This window comes from Rhinopithecus bieti, unplaced genomic scaffold (assembly GCF_001698545.2).
Source record: "Rhinopithecus bieti isolate Rb0 unplaced genomic scaffold, ASM169854v2 scaffold_60909, whole genome shotgun sequence".
NCBI lineage: Eukaryota > Metazoa > Chordata > Mammalia > Primates > Cercopithecidae > Rhinopithecus > Rhinopithecus bieti.
The window spans coordinates 1,438,728-1,462,579 of NW_016823619.1; the positions used below are offsets into that span (position 1 = coordinate 1,438,728).

General features: G+C 47.4%; 1 protein-coding gene across 4 annotated transcripts in view; it reads right to left on the bottom strand.

Moving 5' to 3' along the window:
* Window positions 1-1,108: 1,108 nt before the first annotated feature.
* Window positions 1,109-23,852, bottom strand: part of VIPR2 (vasoactive intestinal peptide receptor 2) — a 108,513-nt gene continuing 85,769 nt past the window's right edge. For all 4 annotated transcript variants that reach the window (XM_017861673.1, XM_017861672.1, XM_017861674.1 and 1 more), the window contains 8 exons: window positions 13,617-13,758; window positions 7,519-7,669; window positions 6,712-6,772; window positions 5,296-5,365; window positions 4,925-5,016; window positions 2,647-2,776; window positions 2,537-2,578; window positions 1,109-1,487 (listed from right to left, as the gene is read on the bottom strand). In XM_017861673.1, coding sequence (XP_017717162.1) covers window positions 1,314-1,487; window positions 2,537-2,578; window positions 2,647-2,776; window positions 4,925-5,016; window positions 5,296-5,365; window positions 6,712-6,772; window positions 7,519-7,669; window positions 13,617-13,758 — 862 coding nt within the window. In that variant the 3' untranslated portion in view covers window positions 1,109-1,313. The remainder of the gene's footprint in view (window positions 1,488-2,536; window positions 2,579-2,646; window positions 2,777-4,924; window positions 5,017-5,295; window positions 5,366-6,711; window positions 6,773-7,518; window positions 7,670-13,616; window positions 13,759-23,852) is intronic.

Sequence of the window (23,852 nt, forward strand, 5' to 3'; positions counted from 1 at the left end):
TGGAGACTGCGCCCTGATGTCCCCACCCTTCTGCAGCGGGCTCAGCAATGTCCCCAGACACCCTCCCCACGTCTGCAAATAACCCTTCGCCTGAAGGAGCAGCCGCTAGGGCTGCTGAGCGCCAGCTCCGGGGAGGAGGGCTTGAAACAGTTTTATATGTTGTTAAAATAATTCTCTATTTGGACAGAAATGATTCTAAGATTATTTTTGTTAAAAAGAGAATACGTTTCCAGTTCCCACCCAGCTGTATCCTGCGCCCCACATAACGCCATCACCAGGGACCTGCAGGCCTGGCTGCAGCTAGCCTGGGGCTGAGCGTCGGGCTCTGCGGCTCCCACAGGGCGGCAGGTGACCTCCTGAGGCAGAGCCAGGGCTGCTGAGGGTCCCACGGAACACCTGTGTGGAGACGCTCCCTCCTGCATGACCTTGCTCTCCTGATCTGGTGTTCTCCTCAGCCCGCCTTTCTTGGGGAGGCAGAACAGCCCTGTGGAAAAAGTTGGGTGGGGCAGGGCTTGGGCGGTTGGGCCGGGTGGGGGCCCCTGGAGGGAGAAGGGCTGCCCTCCTGTTGATTTCTCCTAGTCCTAACGTCAGGTGGGCCCTGAGTGGCATCCCTCTGTCCTGCAGATGAGGGGGCTGCCCTTATGGGACCTGGGAGGCCGCCCTGATGTGGGACAGACGGCACCCAGTGGGCGCCCAGGCCCCTGCTGGACCACACAACTGCGTTTCCACATTTGCTCCTTAGCTCCCCTATTCTCCTGGGCCGGGCCCGGTGGGTCACGCCTGTAATCCCAGCACTTTGGGAGGCCTAGGCAGGCGGATCACGAGGTCAGGAGATGAGACCATCCTGGCTAACAGGGTGAAACCCCGTCTCTACTAAAACTACAAATTAGCCGGGCGTGGTGGCGGCGCCTGCAGTCCCAGCTCCTCGCGAGGCTGAGGCAGGAGAATGGCGTGAACCCGGCAGGCGGAGGTTGCAGTGAGCTGAGATCCGGCCACTGCCCTCCAGCCCGGGCGACAGAGTGAGACTGTCTCAAAAAAAAAAAAAAAAAGAAAGAAAGAAAGAAGGAAAATGGATCCACTATTCGGCTGAAACACATTTTGAACAAGATTATCTAAACGCTGGAGTTCAAATCGAGTCAGTGACAACACGACCCCGGTTCCAGGTACGCGGCTTAGTGGACAAGCTTGATGCGCCAGGACCGCGCTGGCCCGCCCGACAGGCTGCTCGGGCTCCTGGAAGGAGGCGGCCGGCGTCTCGGCCCCGCAGGAGCGCGCGCCGTGGCCTCCCGCCGCGTCCCACGGCCAGGGCGGGGCTAGAGGACCGAGGTCTCCGTCTGCAGGAAGGACGGGGCGCGGGAGCCGCGGTGGAACTGCAGGGCGCCCTCCGAGCCGTTGCGGGAGATGGAGGAGCCGCAGGCCCTGTAATCCCGGCTCGTGGACGGGGTCGGGCACCGGCTTCGCCATTTTCGCTTCAGCTCGCACTGCACCTGGGGAGGTGAGGGCACCGGAGCGCCCGTGAGCCTGGGCGGGGCGTGCGGGTGCTCTGGGAACCACGGAGCCTCCAGCTCTCCCTCCCGCCTGCTGCCGTGTGGAGGGTGGGGCGACATCTGTGTTCCCATCAGACGGACAGAACCAGAAAGGGCTTGGGGGAAGAGGCTGGAGGGAGCGGGAACTGGAGGCCACATGAGGGCGGGGACGCAGCCACGCTAAGGCTGTGCGTGGGTGGTTCAGGCGTCGCCACTGCTACGGCGAGCGCTGTCCAACAGTCTGAGGTAGTTAATTTGTTTTTTTCTGAAAAGATTTTCCTTAGCAGCCGGGGATGTGACAGTGCTGGGCCTCCGTCTCCTTCCCTGTTCCCAGCGGGTAGGGAATGTTAGCCCTGGGAGGGGGTGGGGATGAGTGACGGGTGCCCGGAAAGCAGAGGAGGGAGAAGGACAAGTGGCACCATACAGGCTCAGCTTTGCAGAAGCCGTGCTGGTGAAAGTTGCATGTCAAGCAAAGCAAGCGCCAGCCACCGCAGCGTGGGGCGGGAGGGTCAGGGGTCAGGGGAGGGGGTGAGGCCGCTGGAGCAGCCCAGAGACAGCACCCCTGGCTGGGGATGAACGCAGGGCAGAGCTCGGTTCCTGGCTTCGTCCCCAGGGACTCACAAAATGCTGTGCAGCCCCACCCCCCAGCCCAGGCCGGGCTTTCTGGGACTCACAAGCTATGGTCAGGAGCAAGACCCTGTCCGTGGGGAAAAACGGATTCTGTCTAGACCCGGCAGGGAGCTTTCCCAAGAGGGCTCTGAGAGGGATGGCAGTCGATGCTACTTGGGGTGTGCAGACGGACGGCAGGGTTTGGAAGCTGGGCCCAGAAGAGTGGGTTTGCCTGTGTCATTGTGGGTTCTCTGATGGGGACACAGAGAACTGTGGGGGCCTGGGCAGTGAGTCCAGCCCACGGAAGACAGGCGCGTGTGGGGGCCAGGGCACCAGGCTGGGCAGCAATTCAGGAACCAACTGAGTACCTGCACGTGGTTCCAAGGCGGCCATGAACTTACCTCACTGTTCAGGAAACAGTAGAGGACAGCCACCACCAGGCCCTGCAATGAGAAGAGAAGGTCAGGCAGGACCCACGCTCAGGGGAGGGTGGCCGCCTCTGCATACCTACCTGGAATGACCCGAGGCACAGTTCAAACAGTATCTGGTATTTGGAGGAGATGCTGATGGGAAACACGGCAAACACCATGTAGTGGACGCCAAACAGCGGGATGAGCAGGAGTGTGGACTTGGCCAGCCTCCTGCACAGAAGGAGAAAAGCCAGCTCAGCTGCGGGACCGTGGACCCGCTGCACGCCTGGCAGGGTCTTTCTCAGGACCGGGCAGCTGGGTGTGGGAGGGGCTCCACACTCCCTCTCCACCACTGGAATCGCCACCTAACAAGAAAAACCACTGCTTCTTTATGTTTATGTCTGGGCCCCTGTGCAGATCCAGCACTCAGGGCCCGGGAACGTGCATTCCAGAAAGTGTCTGTTTCTCTTAAATTCCCTCACAAGGACACACGCTGTGTTCTGGAGTTCATGGCTGGCAGGGGCAAGATTCCCTGTGAGTGACCCAAAACCTGCACAGGCCCTGCCTGGGAGCCCGGTCCCTCCTGAGTCAGGCACGGGACAAGAAGGCTGGCCTCCACCGTGGCCACGTGCACGTTTAAATGATGAGGCCCGATCCGGCTCCCGGACCTGCAGCTCATAACAGCTGGGCTCTGCGGGCGCCAGGCCCCTAACAGCTGGGCTCTGCGGGCGCCAGGCCCCTCAGTCAGCGGCAGAAGACCCACCTAATTCCCTCTATTAATGCATCTGAAGTTCGCTGGAAAAGAGGCCTCCCTGTGGCTGAGCTCCTGGCCCCTGTCCAGGGAGGTTTTGCTACTTCTGTGACCAGAGAGTTACACAGAAAGGACCTCGTGTGGCCTCAAGGGTGTCTCGGCCTTTTCTGTTGTCCCGGAAAGCGAACCGATGTTATTGTCCCCACTTAATTTTGTTTCCAAAATAAAAGCATCCATCTCCAAGTCCTATTTAACAAACACTCCCCAAGAACCAATGCAAAGGTCAGCATAGAAACCAAACAAGATTCACAGGAAATCCAAGTCCAACCTGAAGGGCAACCAAGAATGACTTATTCTGGGGTCTCTGCCACGCAGGCACCACCAGCCTCCCCTGAGCAGGCACAGGGTCGTGCTGCCACGCGGGGTCTGACGTGGGATCCCATCCCTCACGTGGGCGGGCAGAGGCGGATACTCCCTGGATTCAGATACCACACGGCAGAATTAGATTCTCTGGTTTACCAGACTCTTTTGCAATACTCTGGTGCCAGGCAGCAAATATCCTGCAAATATAGACTGCACTGATCCTCCTAACCTTAGTGACATTATTACTTCCATCTTACAGATGAGGAAGCTGAGGCATGGAGTGGCAAAGTGACTTCCCTCAGGGCACCGGCTGGTATCTGCACCCAGCTTTGGGGCTCTTGGCCATGCTCCTGTCTAACCACCCCTCCCCAAATCCACCCCTGTTTTCTAAGGTGGGAGAAAAGGGAAATGCAGGCCAGGCACCCTCCTAGGCCGGGTGGTGGGGTTCCTGCACCCTTCCACCCCGGCCAGTCTGAGCCCGAGGTGCCTTCTGGGCTAGGCCAACCATTTCCACACCAAGTCAGTGTTTAGTTTATAATTGAATTTTAGTTTTTACCTTTTTTTTAAATAAATTCTTGATATAAATTTATGGAGTCTTTGCATTACTCTATAGATTCCCTGGATCATCATGAATTAGCTGGATGATTGGGGGTGACTGGCTGAACGTCTGCCGTCTTCACCTACTGAAGGGAGGTCACGATGCCATCTCCATGTAATCACACGGGCAGGGAACGCTTTCTGAATTGTTATGAAGCACAAGGCCTGCTATTAGGGCTGGCAGTAGACACACGGCCATGGACCATGTGGTCTGAGGGGGACAGAATTAAATGTAAAATAAAAATAATGTGTGGCCAAGGAGAAGAAGACAGGCTGTATAACACGCAAGTGGGCAGATGCTTAAACAAGCAAGCGCACTAAAGAGGACTTTCTTCTGGCCTTCAAATAAAAGAAATGGTGCCTGACTTTCACAGGCACCAAGGCCAGAAGTGCCACTGCTGAGTCCTCCCAGGTCGTCAGGTGCAGAATCACAACCTATCTAGACGGTGGGTGTTTTAAACCACCAAATTTTGGAGTGATTTGTTACTGAGCCAGGGAAATGCTGTCCAGTGCCTCTCTGAGCTTTGGGCAGGAACAGAGCCCTGGGGTCCAGCCTCGAGGCCTGACCCCAGAGTCGCTGCACCTCCAGGGCCTTCCTGGCAGCGTGGGGTTTCCTGTCTCCATACAGCATCCCCACCAGGGACGGCCAGGCCGGGACACACACTCACTTGTACTGAGACTGGTCGTTGCCGCCGACATCCGGGGATGTTAACTTCTGCAGCAAAATTCGTATAATACTAATGAAAAGGACAAAATTGACCTGCACAAAAGAGACAGTAAGTTTGTGAAACGGATACGTGGATCCCTAATTTGCCCTGAAGTCCACCTGATTTCGACCCTCCCCTCCACTCCCTCAGTCCCTCCCTCCTTCCCTGGGAACTGCCTGTGGAAGTCCACACGCCTGAAGGGGCCCTTTTCTGGGAAGGCTGAGTGGAGGAGTGGAATGGGGCCGTTTCTGTTTAATAAGGGATGGCAGGCCTGCTGTCTGCCCAAGTGTGTGACTCCACAGGTAATTCACGCTTCAACAGGGGCAACTTACAATGATGGAAATTAAAATCGGTATTCGTATGACCCACCAGGGCACACTGTGGTCGTTCGTATCCCAGCAACTGTCAGAGAGAGATGGGAAATCAGGTTACCACCGACCACTTTCGCAAGACGGGCACAGGAGAATGAGCGCCTGCCTCGCGCCTGTGCCTGCCAGTGGGGCCGTCTGCCCCTCCCAACCTGCCCGCTCCCCCGACTGTGGGAGCACAATTTCTCTGCACTGACAGATCGTAAAGGAATCTGTCCCAGCGAGTGACTGTGTTTTGTTTTATGCTTCTCAAAACAATAGTCGGCTTGTGGGGAGGAGGAATGGAGGCGCGGCCCCAGAAGCTGGGACAAGGGCAGGACGGCCGCTGACGCTCTCCACTCTGAGCATGAAAGCGTGTGTCAGCCCCATTCAGCCGACATCAGGAGAAAAAAAACTTCCTCCTGAAAATTAGCTTCCCCTCACCTCCCAAATGGTTTGCATGTGCATGGCAAAGGGTTTAAAACGTCCTTAGAGTGTCTGAGGTGGGTGAGCCGCATTTCATTTTGATTTTCAGTGCATGAGGTGTTTCCAGCAGGAAGCTGTGACCCCTGGCTTGTAAAACGCCTCAGTGATTCTCCCCAGGGTCTACACCCTGCGCTGGGAGTCTGCAGCCCTCCCATAAAGCAGAAACTCCATCGCAGGCCTGGGTCCATGCTTTCCTTCGGAGGCCGAGGGCAGGAGCCTTCCGGCTGGTGCAGTCTCAGACTGGCCGAAGGGGACCAAGGGAGACCAGTCCTTAAGGCCAGAAGTGCCCCTGCTGAGTCCTCCCAGGTCATCAGGTGCAGAATCACACCGTAATGAGACGGTGGGTGTTTTAAATCACCAAATTTTGGAGTGATTTGTTACTTAGCAGTGGATAACCCATGCACACTGAGGCCCTTTAAAAGGCAGGATATTTGTGCCGGAACCATGTGTGCTCATGTCTGGGCTGCGGTATCGCTCAGGGTGAGCACAGGGGAGAAGCGCTCCGGGCCGCACAAGCCAAGACCAGTGCTTAGGGAGTGCTGGGGGGCCCTGCAGCCACCATCACCTGACCTTCCACTTTGCTACAGGTAAACAACGTGCAGGGCACTTGGTTTTCTTCTGTGGCCATCGCTGTGCCCACCAAAGGGGCTGCCCCAGTCTCTGCCTGGTTTATCCCAATCTCAACTATGCTGCAACACCTGGCTCACTTCCTGTCTCCTGCATGGGGCTTCCTCCAATACTCCAACCTCATAGGATTTCCCCCATGAATCGCCCAGAAGCTTCCTGCGTGGCTGTCGGTTGGCCGCAAACGCTCCCTGTCCTTCCAACCAGGTAACCTCCTGGCTTCCAAAGGACTTCGTGTTGCCAGACGTTGCCGGGCCCGTTTTCGAGGTTGCGGTCTGGGCATGGACTCACCCGGTGTCTTCTAAGTAGAGCCTGGCTGCAGTCCACGCACCGATGCATACGGTGGGGAGGCCTACAGAGAGATGCCTGGTTACGCAGGTGATCAGAGCGGTGCGCACGCACACAGGTGGGTGCCTTCACCAGCAGAACCCTCAAGGACACTCTTTCTCACGGGAATATTAAGTGCGATCTCTTGTTTCAAGTCTTGGTAAATATTTCCAAGTTTATGCTCATGCCTTAGTGAGCAGTGAAGATAATTAAACACGTGCTGGAGAGCCAACAATCTGAGACTTGTCATTCCACATGGGAAGTGTTATTACTGAAGGCCACGGAGTGGAACGTGCGAGGAGGAGATGTGTTCACTGATTTTGCAGCCACCCACGGAGCTATCGGCTGCATTTGCCTCATCCTGTCCATAAGGATGTCCCGCATTTGCACCCCTTTCCAACCCTGGGCAAGGCAAGGCTTCCGCTACCTGGTATGGCCTCAACCTCTCTCCTCTCTGATCCCCGCCCTCAGTGAAAGGTGAACTGGGTAGAGGCGGGGAGGAGGACACTGTTTTGTTAACAGCCCAGTTTGAATTGGGGTAAAAGGTGCCAGGAATGGGAGTATTTTAAACTAGGTCCTGGTTACCAGAAATATTAACCTGTTGTTCGTAGGAGCCTCCAGTCATCCTAGACTGTAAAAAGTTCTTCATGATATGACCCTGACATGCATTCTACAGGGGTGGCAAAGTGTTTTTCTGAGCTGAAAGTGATTGCGTTGTTTGGTCAGATGGGATGGGATGCAGGTTTTGTGGGTGGGAAGGGGCACGCTTACCCCATCCGATCAGGAGGTAGGCCAGGAAGCACCTTCCGGGGGGGAGCACCGCCACCAGGAGGGTGTGGAGGTACAGCCCCTCCACCAGCAGCCAGAAGAAGTTGGCCATGATGCAGTACTGCAGGAAGACCAGGCTCAGCTTGCAGCCCACCTGGAAACCGCAAACAGAGGAGAGCATGACCTCATCCGGTAACAACAGCTCCAGCAGGCAGCGCAGCTCCAGGACACAGGGCACCTGGTATCTGTGCAAGGAAGGAGGAGACACCGGTGCCATCAGGACGGAAAGTGATGAACACAGTGGCCAGGGTGCTGGCCAGGAATGCCTGCTGGTAGCACCAGGCCCTTTGTATCCACGGCTCCAGGGGAAGATCACTGCAGAGGCAACTGTAAACAGCCCTCCCTGAGACGAGCTTACTCACTGTTGCGGGCCAGGAGCTCACTTACTGCTGGAAGGTCTTAGACAGGCCGCACAGCTCCCTGGCCCTCCTGTTCTCGGTCCCTCCCCTCGGCTCCTCCACTTCCCCTTCTCTGACCTGCTTCACCACAGGAACCCCCGCAGTGGTCCTGCCAGCCAGCAAAGAAGAACCAGAAGAGCCAGCAGGAGGTCCCAGGGGCGAGGTGTGGGTGGCAGGGGCCCTGTAGCTGCCCAGGACTCTGGCCTCTGTCCCTTTGTGTGAACAGAGCACGAGTACAGGTAGAGGGTGGGGCACCCGCCAGTTGCCCTCACTAGCAGCTCAGGTGCGCAGTGCCTGGGAAGAGAAAACAATGGACCCACACCAGGCCCCCAGACTTTTCTTTTAAATTTTTGACAACTATGTAAGTTCTTCAATTGTAAAAAACTGGTTTTAATATTGGGTAACTTAATAAAACATGAAAAAATAAAGCGGAAAACGATAAATCTAGCAAATAAAATATTTTCTGAGGAGATTTTAAAAGGATTTTCACTGGGAAAGAATTACATATTATATAAAATAAATCTATTTTAATCTCTCAGACCTTCATCTAACTAAATGTACCAGGCATTTCAGCTTCATGGGCAACCACGAAACTGCTACTTTTAATCACTAAGCTTATATAAAGTGTGCTGAAAAATAGTATTTTCATTTCCATTCTTATTTCTATATTTATGTTCGTATATCTCTATAGACATATGTAGGTAGATATACACATGTACATGCAGATATAGGTATATCTGATACATACATCAGATGGATACACCTATACATATTTGTGGGTGGATATACTTATATATATGGGTGGATATACTATATACATATAGCAGATGGCTATCCCTATACATATACATGGGTGAATATATTTTTACATATGGGTAGATATAGATGGGTGGATATACTTATATGTGTATATGGGTGGATATACTTATACTTTCATATGGTGGCTTTTCAATTTGGCCTCCAGGGTCCTGAGAGCCACTGAGCCCTGCAGGCTGCCCCTGACCTTCCCAGCGCTCTGGATCTGCCTTGCCTTCCTCTGCTTTTCCTCTTTCCTAAGAACAGCAGGATAGGTGCTTCCTTTTCTGAGGCACTGCACAGGTGAGAGTTACCCTTATTGTCCATCGTTGCCACCACAGCGAGCCGAGTGCCTGCAGGCGGATCTTGTGTGTCAACACCTGCTGAATGGACACTCAGATCCCAGCAAGTTCTACCCTGGGCATCAGGACAGAGCCTCTTACATGGAAAGACACACATGATAGCACAGCCATGAACACAGGAGAGTCGCAGTAAGTCCATTTGTGACTTACTGCCACTCATTTGAATAGTAAAGTGAAATAAATCAAGTTTTAAAATCTCTGGGAGGTGGGATTCTGGGAGTTGGTGACCCATCTGGATGCAACGTGCCTTCCTTTGTCTCCCGGTAAAAGACTGCGTCTTAAACACAAGGAGTAAATTGCAGTTGAACCAAGACACAAATGAACAATCTCAGAATAGAAACCTCTTAACTAAGACGGGAAATCTGAAACGAAAACAAGAAGTGCTAAAAGGATAGAAGGTAATTTTGGTTATATAAACTTTAAAAGCTTTTGGATGGCAAAATGCCATAAAATACAATTGACAAATGATGAATTTGGAAACATATTTACAATGGAAATGACAAATGTTTAATTTTTATGATACCAATATTACAGACGAATGTGGTGTTTTAGAGGGCCGGAACAGCTTGTGGAAAGATGCCGGTTCTCAGCAGGTGCCCTGCCCTGGAGTGTGCATGAGAGTCACAGAGGCAGTGCCAATGCCACCAGACAGGCAAAACGGTAAAACTAGTCAGGTCTTTGGGCTCTGGTGTGATCGTACGTGCAGCTGTCAGCTGTCTCAGCCTTTTGGAAGGCAACCTAGCAAGATAGATTTGCTACAACTTAAAAATACACAGGCAGCTGGGTGCGGTGGCTCACACCTATAATCCCAGCACTTTGGGAGGCCAAGGTGGGTGGATCACTTGAGGTCAGGAGTTCAAGACCAGCCTGGCCAACACAGTGAAACCCCGTCTCTACTAAAAATACAAATAAAATAAAATGAAATAAAATTAGCTGGGTGTGGTGACGCCTGCCTGTGATCCCAGCTACTCAGGAGGCTGAGACATGAGAATCGCCTGAACCTGGGAGGTGGAGGTTGCAGTGAGCTGAGATCATGCCACTGCACTCAGCCTGGACAACAGAGTGAGAGTCTGTGCCAAAAACAAAACAAACAAAACAAAACAAAAATAAAAATATGCATGCCCTTTGCAGTGGGTGGGAGGCTTCTTTATGCCGTCAGAATTCAGGTGTTGAAGCCCATCCGCTGTGGGAGTGTTAGTGGGTGGGGCCTTGTCACAGGGGTGGAGTCTTGCGATGGGATTAGTGCCCCTGTAAAGGGACCCCAGCAACATCCCTCGCCCCTTCCACCACGTGAGGACACAGAGAAGTCAGACCCGAATCTGGTGGTGCCTTGGTCTCAGGCCTCCAGAACTGAGAAGTAAATGTCTGCAACAGCAGCACACGAGGACGGAGACACTCTCGGACCTGGCAGCCTCACGGGCGAGTTCCATCCGACAGAAATAAGAACACCTGTCCATAAGACACATGTCCGCTGATGCCTGCAGTGGCAAAAGAGAAAAATAAAGGGCAGAGTGGACCCCATACCAGGGGATGGGCTACGTGGAGAACACCACGCTACATGAGGGGCTGTGTGCCGCCGGAAAGCAGGCGCCGACCTGGTGGGGCCCTGGGACATCCTGCTGAAGGGGCAAAGAGGACGCAGAAGGAGTGTGCTGAAGATGATTCCATTTTCTTTTAAATGGTAACAAAAACATCTCTGCATTTTTTCCCACGTGCCCATTCAACCAAATAAGCACACTGTGAGGAAGGAAGGTTGTGGGGACTGACAAGGCCTCTGCTGACTTCATTTTCTACAGTGTGGCCTTCACACCTCATTCCACAGGCTCCAGAGCACTGCAGGAGGGGCCTCCAGGGCCAGCTGCCACCCACAGGGTTGATGTGAGGACCCCCAGCCAGGAGACCCACCAAGGCCCAGTGCCCAATCAGCAGCTGGTCCCTCCTCAGCCTTGTGGCCTTGTCGGGGAGCCTCTGTGTGAGCGTGTGAGTACGTGCACACGTGCATGTGAGGCAGGCAGGATTCAGCTTAGGAAGCCTAGGGGTGTGTTTCTGGGAGTCCCACAGACCCCGGGGGAACCTGCTGTGGCCGACAGTGAGAATAAAGGGCAGGTCTGCTCCATGTCCCGGGACAGCCCAGGGCCCCAGAGAAAACTGTGTCTCTGTCTAGGCCGTGTGGAAGGGGCCAAGAAGAGAACTTTTCATGTTCTTGGCTGATCCTAATGTCGTGAGAAAAAGACCCTGCACCTATTTTGCGGGGGGCTGCCCCAGGTGTTCTGCTTGGGAGGATAATCTTCGTTTGGTGAAGTCAGTTGGGAACAAAAAATATACAAAAAAATGCAACTGGAAGGAAAGATATTTTTCCTGTTCCTTATGCTGAGGTCTGACTATATTTCTGGCTGACTTGTTTATTTAAAGCCTGAGCATTCTTTAGAGGACAGCAAGAGGGAAGACCCAGCTTGGCTCCTCTCTGGCTCAGGCATCTCCCCTCCCTCCTGTCCTCTGTCCCCTCTCTCCTCCGTCGGTCACACGCTTTTCCCTTTGCCTCTGCTTTCCCCTTTCGGGTACTAGAGTCACGGGGCATCTGGCATAAGGGGCAAAGCCGACTCCCTCTGTCCTCACAGAGCTCGACGCTGGGAACAGGCTCCGTGCTGCTGGGTGTCGTGGGCCCCACCTGCACCTGGGCTTTGGATCCCGAGACTCCAGGCCACTTGTTGGGTTTCCCTCAGCCCAGCTTCCTCGTCTGTGAAATGGGGCAACAGCTCTTTTAAAGGCGAATGAGTGTTCACCCACAGTGTCCTCAGAAACAGCCTGGCATTTAGAGGAGGCTCTGTGTGGTGTGCGGGAGGCCAGGCCCTCCCAGTGGGGCAGCCACGCTGGCTCAAATCCACTCTGCCTCGGAGGTTCTGGGCACTCCTCTCAGGTTGAAGTGGTAGGGGAGAGTAGAGAGCAGCTGCTCCAGGCCAGCACCCAGTCCCGAGGGCCACCACTTTCTATGTCGCAGGTCCTCCAGGGTCGGCCAGGGTCTACTGAGGGTCTGTTGTGTGTCCTGAGGGTCTGTCGAGGGTCCTAAAGGTCTATCGAGGATCACTGCTTTCTATGTCTCGGGTCCTGAGGGTCTGTCATGGGTCATTGGTTTCTACATCGCAGGTCCGTTGAGGGTCCGTCGTGGGTCTTGAGAGTCAGTCATGGGTCCTAAGGGTCTGTCATGGGTCACTGCTTTCAATGTTATGGGTCCGTTGAGGGTCTGTCATGGGTCCCAGTGGTCCTCTGAGTGTCTGTCAAGTGTCTGTCGAGGGTGACTGCTTTCTTCATGAAGAGCTAAGGGCAGGAGGATCTGCAGAGTGAAGCCTGAAACCATCTTGGTGAGAGAGAATCTGACACTGTCCTCACACTTCTTATGGCCGTTGACCACCGTTATACATGTGGGGAGACCCTCTTCCTGGGCCAGGAACTCCAGGGGCCCAACTCCACCTGGGGACAGGGGCTTGCCAGGTGAAGAATCTTGTTTTTAATTTTGTTATCATAGCAAACCTGATTCACAGGCATCACGCACCAGCTTATCCCCAGAGGCACATTTCCTGCATGAAGACGACGAGGGGCTATGAAACAGCTGACGTCTGTGCGGTTATAAACGGCATTACTACCTTAAAACTAAGTTAATTCAAATCTGTGCCAGCAGACAGACCTATCCAAGTCTAGTGCTCCTGGTTCCTTCAGAAGAACCTTGGTAGCGAGGGTCTTGGGTCGAGAGTGAGGTACCAGGGGCATGAATCCTTCATAAAGATACTGAGCATGTGGAGTGCTCTGGGCCAGCAGGGATGTGCTTGGTAGAACGGCCTGCATGTAGGAGGCGCTCAACAACACTTGCTACGTTAAACTGACTTGATTAGGTGCTAGATAACCACCAATAACCACCATAAATACAGCTGAGGGGAAGGGCGTAGGTGGAGTGAAACATCCTGTACTGCATTTGTAGGAACTAATAATTAAGATTATCCTCAGATCAAAGAGTTGGACCCAAGATATCCATAGACACGCAACTGGGTTCACAATCAGGTTTTGCATGGAATTTGCCCATGACACAGATCAAGTTCTTCCAGCAATCTGGAAGGAAGTTTTTACTACTCAGAATCAAGGAGATTCAGATAGAAAGGAACAGAGTTGTGTGTGTTCATCTGTACCAAGATTTCTCAACCCAGATGTGTATGAGGAAGGCTGTGCCTTTCCTCAATCTAGCTCCATGGGGGTCAGAGCTCAGGGCCCTTTCACTTCCCAGCCCTGATGGTGCCTGGGACCCCCACCCTCCCTGCCTCAGTGCCACCCCCATGTCTCAGCACCAACTGGGCCTGCTCTGGCCCCAGCCTCTCTGCCAGACTCTCTGTTTCTCAGCCAGGGACCCTGCACCAGCACTGAGACGTCCTCATCGTGAGAAGGGGGAACAGAGACAAAGGGACAAGAGAGTGGGACCCTGTGGTGGGGACAGCCTTACCCAGGAGGACGGCTGGTTGGGACAGTGCAACGTGCCTGAACTGGAGTAGAGAACGTCGTCCTTGACCAGCACTGAGATGGCTCTCAGGATGAAGGACAGGAATAGGTTCAGATGGATGTAATTCCTGGTGCAGTGCAGCTTCCTGAGGTGGGGCAGTGGGGGAGAGAGGAATTGGTGGGGGAAGGGGAGGGAGGGAGAGAGAACCAGACAGAGATGAGAAACTCATACTATGATCAGAGAAGCACAGAAAAATAAAAGAGTTGAGGGCATGAAGCAGATTTCACCATGAATGGCAACTGCAATTTGCTGTGGCAGAGAAAAATGAAAAAGCTCTGTTAAGAATTTTTTTGAGGTAATAAAAGTGGATGAGATGAAGAAATGTTTTTAGCAAATACATATTGAATTTGATAACAAGTTTCCTATCAACAATTAAAAAACTGTTAAAATCCCAACAAAGGAGGTCAGTGTAAATGGTGGTGTGGGACCATTCAAGAAACAACAACGACAACAACAAAGATACTCAAAGGCTTATGGCAACCAAGGCTTATGGCAACCAAGTGAACCCTTAGCCGGGGGGAAAGGCCCTGAACAGGCAGAGAGCATGCTGTATTTAGTTCACCTTTTGTCCACCCCACCCCAACATGGTGGTCATTTTGAAGGCAGAAGCCCATGTTACTATTGTGGGTACTTGGTCCTGGAGGAGTTTCATAAACCCAAGGAATTGTGTTTGTTTTGACCTTTCTGTGGGTTCTGGACAAAAGACTCGGAATCCTCAGGCTGAGAAGTGGTTTTGCAGACATGCCGGAAGCTGAACGAATAAGCTCCTGCCACCTCAGGAAATACTTGGCAGTGGAAGCAAAAAACAGGCCCTCTGATAGCCTGAGAGGAAAAGCTGGGGAGTGAGAATCTTGGACAATAAGGGCTTCAAGAAGCTCTCACACGAAGTGGGGAACCTAGAAATCCAGGTGCACGTTCAGGGCAGAAAGGACCAGAGAATCCCACAAGCTGTTATCTCAGGCTGCTCTTTAGGCTCAGCACAAGCAGGCGGTGAGGGCTAAGGCAGAGCTGCAAACAGGCTGGCTAAGCACTGAAGGAGTGCTCCCAACACAGAGCCAGCCTACAAAGGCCTAGAGAGGGCAATTTTGCTTTTCTTTCAGTTTTTATCTCTTCGACTCCAGGTGTGTGTGGAAATCTCTGTCAAATAACTAGCTGATGACTGAGCTAAAAGTACATAAAGTCTTCAGAGACCACTAAAGACCAAGAGTCTTTATAAAAATAGCTTAGAAAATCCCTAAATAAACAACTACAACCCGCAGCAAGAAACAACAACTCCTAGAGGGGGGAGAATGTGATTCCAGAGTCATCACATCAGAATATTCAAAATGCCCAGTTGTTTCAACAAAAAATATAAGCAAAAAAGAAAAAAAAAAAGAAAAAGAGGGAGAAAATATGGCCCATTTATAGGAGAAAAAAAATGAATCAACAAAAATTATCCCTGAGGCATCACATGAAATAGATTTATCTTAAGTTTCTGACTTAAGGTCGTAGGCAACAACTTTAAATAAAGTGTCTTAAATATGCTTAAAAAGCAAAAACAAACAAACAAACAAACAAAAAAACTCACAAAAAACCACCAAACCCCCCCCCAAAAAAAACAATAACCAAAAAAACAAAACAAAACCTAAAACAAAAAATCATGGACAAATAAAGGAAACTATGAGAACAATGTCTTAACACATAGACAATATTGATAAAAGAGACAGAAATTACAAAAAGTAACCATGTAGAAATTTTGGAGCTGAAATGCACAATTGAACTAAAAGATTCACTGGGGGAGGCCAAAGCAGTTTTTTTTTTCTTTTTTTTCTTTTTTTTTGAGACAAAATCTCATTCTGTCACCCAAGCTGGAGTGCAATGGTGCAATCTCGGCTCACTGTAACCTCTGCCTCCCTGATTCAAGTGATTCTCCTGCCTCAGCCTTCTGAGTAGCAGGGATTACAGGCACCTGCCACAACGCCCAGCTGATTTTGTATTTTTAGTAGAGATAGGGTTTCACAATATTGGCTAGGCTCAAACCTCTGACCATATGTGATCCACCTGCCTTGACCTCCCAAAGTGCTGGGATTTCAGGCGTGAGCCACCGCACCTGGTCTGGATTTGAGCAGGCAAAATAAGTCATCTGTGAACTTGCAGTGAGGTCAAATGAAATTATCCAGTCTGAGGAGCAGAAAGAAAACAAAGAATGAAGGAAAACGAGGAGAGTCCAAGAGCCTAAGAGATTTGTGGAATTCCATCAAGTGCACCAGCACACGCATCAGGGAGTGCCAAAATGACCATCCTGAAGTCATGCGGAATTACGAGGGATCCTGAACGGCCAAAACAATCTTAAAAAGAACAAAGCTGAAGAACTCACCGTCTCAATTTCAAACTTACTACAGACTACCAAATAGTGTGGCACTGCATATAGATCAACGGTATAGAACTGAGAGTCCAGAATAAACCTATACAACTATGGCCATTTGATTTTTGACAAGGGTGCCAAGGACATTCAATAGGGAAAGAATAGTCTTTTTAACGATTGGTGCTGTGATGACTAGATGTCCATATGTAAAAATCATACAGCTGGACCCCTACCTCACAGCATATTAAAAATTACTCAGAATGAATCAATGACCTAAACATAAGAGCTAAAACCATAAAACTCTTCTGAAAAAACATAGGAGCTTAAATATTCATGACCTTTGGATTTCCTGTGTACTTGTGGTGTCAGCCACAAGTCTATTAGGCTGTATTGGATTTCTTATGTTCTTATGCATGATACCAAAAGCACAGCAAGAAAACAACAGAAAAAGTGGACTTCATCAACACTGAAAACTTTCACGTATTAAAGGACATTACTAAGAGAGTTCAAAGAAAACCTACAGAATGGGAGAAAATGTCTAGAAATTATATATCTGATAAGGATTAGTATCCAAAATACACAAAGAACTCTTACAACTCAACAACCAAAACCCAATTAGAAAATAGGCAAAAACTCGACTATTGATTTTTCCAAAGAAGATATACAAATGGTCAATAAGCACATAAAACCATAATGTGACATCACTGCATACCACTAGGATGGCAATAGTAATAATAATAATAAATTAAGAAAACAAAATAAAAAGTATTGGATGGGTGTGAAGAAACTGGCACCCTCATATATTGCTAGTGGAAATGTAAAATGGTACAGTCGTTGTGGAAAGCAGTTGGGTGGTTTCTCAACACAGAATTACAATATGTCCCAGAATTTCACTTGTAGGTATACACCCCAGAGTTGGAAACACGTATTCAAACAAAACATGTACATGAATGTACACGGCAGCTCTATTCACAACAGGCAAATGGTGGAACAGTTCAAATGTCCGTGAGCAGATGAATGGATACACAAAATGTGGCATATCCACACAACTAAATACTATTCAACCATAAAGAGGCATGGAGTACTGACGTGGATGGAACTTGGAAACATTATGCTAAGTAAAGACACCAGTCACAAAAGGCCACATACTGTATGATGCATGCAGAGGAGACAATTCCATAGAGAAGGCAGATTCTGGTTTCCAGGAGCTGGGGGGGATGGGGAGTGACTGCCTATTGTATAGGAGGCTTCCTTTCGGTACAACAGGAAGTTCAGGAACTAGATAATGGTGATAGTTACACAACACTGTGAAGGTGCTTAAAGCCAAGGAATTGTGTACCTTAAGATGGCACAAATGGTAAATTTTGTGTTATGGGTATTTTACCACAAATTTTGAAAATCCACCCTAACCCTCAAATTTTTAAACAATTATGGCCAGCTGTAAAACAATTTGGATTCTTGCATAAAAAAGAAAATAATTTTATCCAAAAGGATGTTAAATTTTATTTCCTTTATGGAAATTTTGTTAGAGAAATATAAAGAACAGACTAAGAAAGATATTTTACAAAAAGTGAAAATTTTCAATTAAGCCAAACTATTGCCCACAGAGTACAAGCCCTTTCTAACATTATTAAAGATCCTGGGCCAGGCGCGGTGACTCATGCCTGTAATCCCAGCACTTTGGGGGGCCGAGGCACGTGGATCACCTGAGGTCAGGAGTTCAAGACCAGCCTGATCAACATGGTGAAACCTTGTCTCTACTAAAAATACAAAAATTAGCCTGGCTTGGTGGTGGGTGCCTGTAATTCCAGCTACTTGGGAGGCTGAGGCAGAAGAATTGCTTGAACCCGGGAGGCAGAGGTTGAGACTGAACCCAGGTGCTTGAACTCAGCAGCCAAGATTGCGCCATTGCGCTCCAGCCTGGGCAACACGAGCGAAACTTTGTCTCAAAAAAAAAAAAAAAAAAATTATAAAGTATCCTTTAATTTAAAACTTGAAAACTTGCAAGTACTTCTCTTTGGTTTTTGATGAGTTGTGTGGTTAAGAGACACTCACTGGACAATTAATATTTTGAATTCTTTAATTTCAGAGGAATTCCAAATTTATAAACAAATGTCAATTGATGGCCTAAAAATTAGAAACTATGGTGTAAATATTTTGTCATAGTTTCCATTTGTCAAAGAATTCAGTTATATATGAAAAAACTAGTTTCTATTATGACAGACACTGCTCCAGCGATGGCAGGTCAAAAATCTGAATTTACTGCAATTCATTTGGAATTTAAAACAAGGGACAGATATTTCCATTATTGCTTCATTCCACTGTATAATACTGTTGAAAGTATTTGTGTTCCATTTTATGAAGCAGACTCTAGAAAAACCATCAAGAATGTAGTTGTTAAAATCTTTCAATATTTATGTGCAAAAGGTTTGAATCGCTGAGCATTTACACAACAGCTGAAAGAAACAAGACAATGAACTTAATGATCTAGTGTTCTTTGCCAATGCTTGGGTAAGTCATGGAAGAATTTTACAATATTCACTCTATTGGTAACTCCAAGTCAAGATTTTTCTCAAACAATAAGTGCTTCCCAAATATCCAATTATCAAAGGCAAAATGACAATATAATTTATGTTTTCTCACTGCTATCCTGTTGATTTTGAAACCTTGAAGAAAGGAGAGCTCATTTGTGACATAGCTAGGTATGAAAAGTATGTGGAAATAAAACTTTCCATAATATAAATCAGAACTAGTGATTTAATATTTTCTAACATGAATAAATATGCAGAATATTTTAATTACAACCAAGAGAACCATTTAAACTGGCAGAAAATACCATATAAATTTGAGAAACACTTTTCTAATCAATGAATTTAGAGTTGTATGCCAATATATGCATTGCACCTTGGAATTTGACATTAGTTATACTGAGCTGATACAAGGGTAAGCTTATTTAGCTTGAGAAGACATAATTTGCAAACAAAGGTGCTTTTGCTTCAAAGTTAAATCAACTCTTTCTAAAAATGGTGACCTAGTTTTGTTAATGTGGATATGAATAGTAAAGGGAAATGACTCCTGGTACCCTAGTGACTTGCTGGAGAGCTTTTATGTATGTTTGGACAGCTAGGTATGTTTGAACAACTTTTTCAACTGTAAATTTTAAAACTGTAAAGGCAGGTCAAGTATTTCCAATACAAACCAGTGACCAAATTGAACTACGCTGTGTGAACTACAAACTGGATTTTGAAGACTTACTCTGAACACAAGAATGTAAATAGCTCATTAATATTCTTTTATATCGATTACATATTGAAGTAATATTTTGGATCTAACAACTTTAATAAAATGTATTATTAAAGTTAATTTCACTGGTTTCTTTTTATTTTTAAAAGAAAATGTTAAAATGAGGCTACTAGAACACTTACAATTATGCTAGTGGCTTGCGTTACGTTTCTGTTGGACACTGCTGATCCCGACAGCTACTACGGGATCGTGCTTTTTCAGCTCTGTCTTTGGGCTGGCACCCGCCAAACTCCTCCACAGCCAGCATGCACTCAGCTTAGCCCTTCCCGATGTCCTGCACAGCTCCAGGGGCTTTCTCTAGTTCTTCCACAAACCTCTGCTGGGTCCACTTGTTCAAGGCATGGAGGACCCTTCTCTCCCACTCAAAGGATTCCTCATTCTTAGCCTTCAGTTTCTTGAGCCTTATTTTTATTTTTTCTATCAACATGCCGCCCCCGTTCCTGCACCCTTGGTGGACGCTGGGCGTCTCTGTTCCTCTGCCAAGCACACACTCCCATAAAACTGTCTCTCTTGGAATTCTCTTCTTCCAGCAAGACCCTCATCAAATGTCAACATGAACCTTTCTTGAGGCTTAACTTTATGTGACATCTTGCTTTTCTAAAAAGTATTCAGAACATTTTGTTTATAACTCTCTTAGAACACTTAAATTCTGCTTCAGAGAAGACTTAATTGGAACACACCCCAAAGAGGACCTCCACTTGTGGCCGTGAAGGAGAATCCCTCAGGAAAGGATCAGGGTGACCCTAAAAAGCTGCCCAAAGGCTTTGGGGAGCAGCCGCAGCCACGGGAACCAACGGGCCGGCCTCTGGGGAGAAGGCAGTGGCACTGGGGAGGCCCTCCAGGGCCTCTGCGGGTGTCTGCTAGTTTAGCTCTCTGGTACGGAGGGTGTTCAGAAAGGACAAGCCCAGAGCCAGGGCCAGAACGAGGGCAGCCTCACCCGCCGGAGTAGAAATGGGAGATAAGGGTTGTTGGGTCACCCTCGGGGAGCAACGACTCTGCAGGAAAGTAAATAGAGGCTGCATACAAATCCTTTTGGTCTCTGAGATGGTTGTGTGTTGGGTGAGAGGCTGAGAAATAAAGCAGAAAGCAGTGGCCAAGGCTGAGTACTTGGGGGAAATGCCTGCAGCCTCACGGGTACTGGGCGGCAAGCGGCAGGATTCAGGGCCGGAGGGAGGTGGGGTTCCCAGGCCTTCGTGGGGGAGTCCCAAATAGCTGTGGCCCAGAGTGACGACAAACCAGAGAGCACCCGGCTGCTTGAAGCCTGAAATGCAGCCCTAAACCCAGCCCCAAACCCACGTGGCCCCGATAGCCCAGGCTGGTCTGCCCTTCCTACCATGAAAAATTCAAATCCGCTGCAGTAAGATAATCACCTGAAGCCTCTGCAGTTTAAGTATTTGCAATTTCAATAACAATTACTAGCTATGCCAGAAACAGGACTAAGTAATCAAAAGCCAAGTTAAAAAGAAAAAACACTGGCTGGGCACGGTGGCTCATGCGTGCAATCCTAGCACTTTGGGAGGTTGAGGTGGGTTGATCACTTGAGATCAGGAGCTCGAGACCAACCTGGCCAACAAAGTGAAACCCTGTCTCCACTAAAAGTACAAAAATCAGCTGGGCATGGTGGTGCACGCCTGTGATCCCAGCTACTTGGGAGACTGAGGCAGGAGGATCGCTTGAACCCGGGAGGTAGAGGTTGCAGTGAGCAGAGATCACACCACTGCACTCCAGCCTGGGTGACAGACACACACACACACACACACACACACACACACACACACACCCCAACAAAACAAAACAAAACAGACAACAGAGATTCAGAGGCTAGTGTTTTAAGACATGGGACTATAAAATTAACATATTTAAGAAAACAGATAAAGAGATGGAGAATTTTATTAGATAATAAAATTAAGACAATCAAATAGAAAATTTAAAACTTAACCTTGAAATTAAGAGTTAAATAGAGAGGACTAACATTAATGTAACACAGCAGATGGGAGTACTATGAATTGGATCAGTAGTATGTCTAGATTAAAGTAGAAACCAAAAATATGAAAAAAATAGTAAGATAATACATGGGAAATGGAGTTTTAGGAAGAGAGGAGAATGAGGAAGGAGCACTATTTGAAGAGATGCTAGCCACAAAGTTTTTTGAAACTGATAAAAGACAATAACAGATTAAAGGAACTCTACAAACCCCCAAGAAGGAGAAATACAAAGAAAACCACCTTAAGTCCTATGAAAGTGTAACTGCTAAAAATCGAAAAAAGTCTTCAAAGCTTCAGAGAAAAAAAGACACACTGCCTCAAAGGAACAATGCTGCACTGGCAGCTGACTTTTCAGAAGAGGTCACGATGTACATCTTTAATGTGGTGAAAGAAAATAACTGCCAACAGAATTCAATCCTCCCTAAAATAGCCTCAAAAATGAAGGCAAAATTAAAATGATTTCAAGCAACCAAAACTCATAAGAATTCACTGCTGGTGGGACTGTGCTGAGAGAAACACTACAGGGAAATCTTCCTGCGGTAGGAAAATGATCCCAGATGGAAATACGAAATGCAGAAGAATGAAGAGCACCAGAAAGAAACGTTGGGGGAATGCTAAGTAAATGCGACTTTTAACACAACAGCAATAGTATTTATATATGGAATTAAAATACATGGCAAAAACATAAAACATCTGAGAGGTAAATGGAGTTAAAAGGTTGTAAAATTCTTGAATTGACAGGAAAGTGGTAAAAGTAGTTACTGGAGGTTAACTCATGAGAAAAGGATGCCTATTGTGAATGTGGGGTGACAACTAGAAGAATAACAACAATCCAAAAGGGGAGAATAAAACTGGAATAATAAAAATACTTGATCAATTCAAAAGAAACAAGAATATGTGCAAAACCAACAAAGAACAGCTGGGACAATTAGAAAGCAAAAAAATGAAAGGTAGATTAGAACTCAGAGTTGTCATGAGTAGACTGTGTGTATGAAAATGCTGCATTTAAAAATAAAGATTGGAGACAAAAAGCAAATTCCAATTAAATGGAACTTACAAAATATATACCTTTAATATAAAACACAGGGAAGTAGAAAATAAAAGCACATAAAACCATATACTTGAAAACACAAAATAAAGCTAATATAATGATCTTAAATATCAGACAAAGCAGATTTTTTAAGGTAGGGGACATTACTACACATTGGCAATTTAAACTGATATACTCCTAATGACACAGCCTTAGAATATAGATGGTAAACAGTGAAAGAATTAAAAGGACAAATATACAAGCCCACAATTATAGTTGGAGATTTTAATACATGTCTTTCAGTACTGGTAGAAAATATATGTCTTTCAGTTTTGGTAGAAAAAGCAGTTAAAACAATCAGTAAAGGTTTGGAATAATTAAATAACATTTAAAAAGGGTATGAATGATATACGTAGCATATATCCAAGAACTGCATAATTTACATTATTTTCAAATGAAAATGAAACTTTTACCAAAACAGATGGCATGCCAGATCAAAAAGCAAGCCTCAACGAACTTCAGAGGACTGAAAGTTGGTTCTTGGAAACCATTGATAAAGTTGATAACACTTTATTTAGTAAGACTCATCAAGATAAAAAGAAAGAAAACACAAATTGACAATACCAGGACTGAAGGAGCAGAGATCTGTATAGATCTTACATACATTAAAAACGTAACAGAACATTGAAAACATTGATGAAATGGGCAGATTCCTTCAAAAGCACAACTTAGCAGAACTAACATACAAAGAAACAGAGAGTCTGAATAGTCCTATATCTGGTTTAGAAATTTTGAACAACCAAATAAAACCTTCTCACAAAAAACTCTCTGCCCTGTTGGCTCTTCTGTTGACTTCTTCCAAACATTTAAAGAAGATATAACATCTTATCTAACCTAAACTACTCCAAAAAATAGAAAAGAGAAAACACTTTCCTCTTCACTTTATGGGCCAACACCTAACCTTACCAGATTGACTCATGGGAAAGGAAAACAATAGATCAATTTCATGAATGTAGATGCGAAAATTCTCAACAAAATATTAGCAAACTGAGTTCAGCTATATATTAAAAACATAATATATCAAAACCACATAGGGTTAATTTAGGAATGAGAAGTGGATTTAACATTAGAAAATCTATTCATGCAATATTTCAAATTAAATGAACAAATGATAAAAACCATATGTATATACATAAAAATCATGATAAAATTCAAAAGCCATTCATGACCAAACACTCTCAGAAAACTGGGAATTAAGAGGAACTTTCTTAATTTGGTAAAAGGTATCTTCAAAATATCTACAGCAAACATTACGCTTATAGGGAAGTATGGAAAGCTTTCACTCTGAGTTCAGAAATAAGAAAATGTTTGCTATCACCACTTCTATTCAACATTGTACTTCACAAACAGCACGAATTACACATAGAAAAATCCAAGTGAATTTATGGAATAATTAAAGAATTCATAAAGGAATTTAGCAAGGTTGCTGAAGCAAGAGTTTTTTTTTTTTTTTTTTT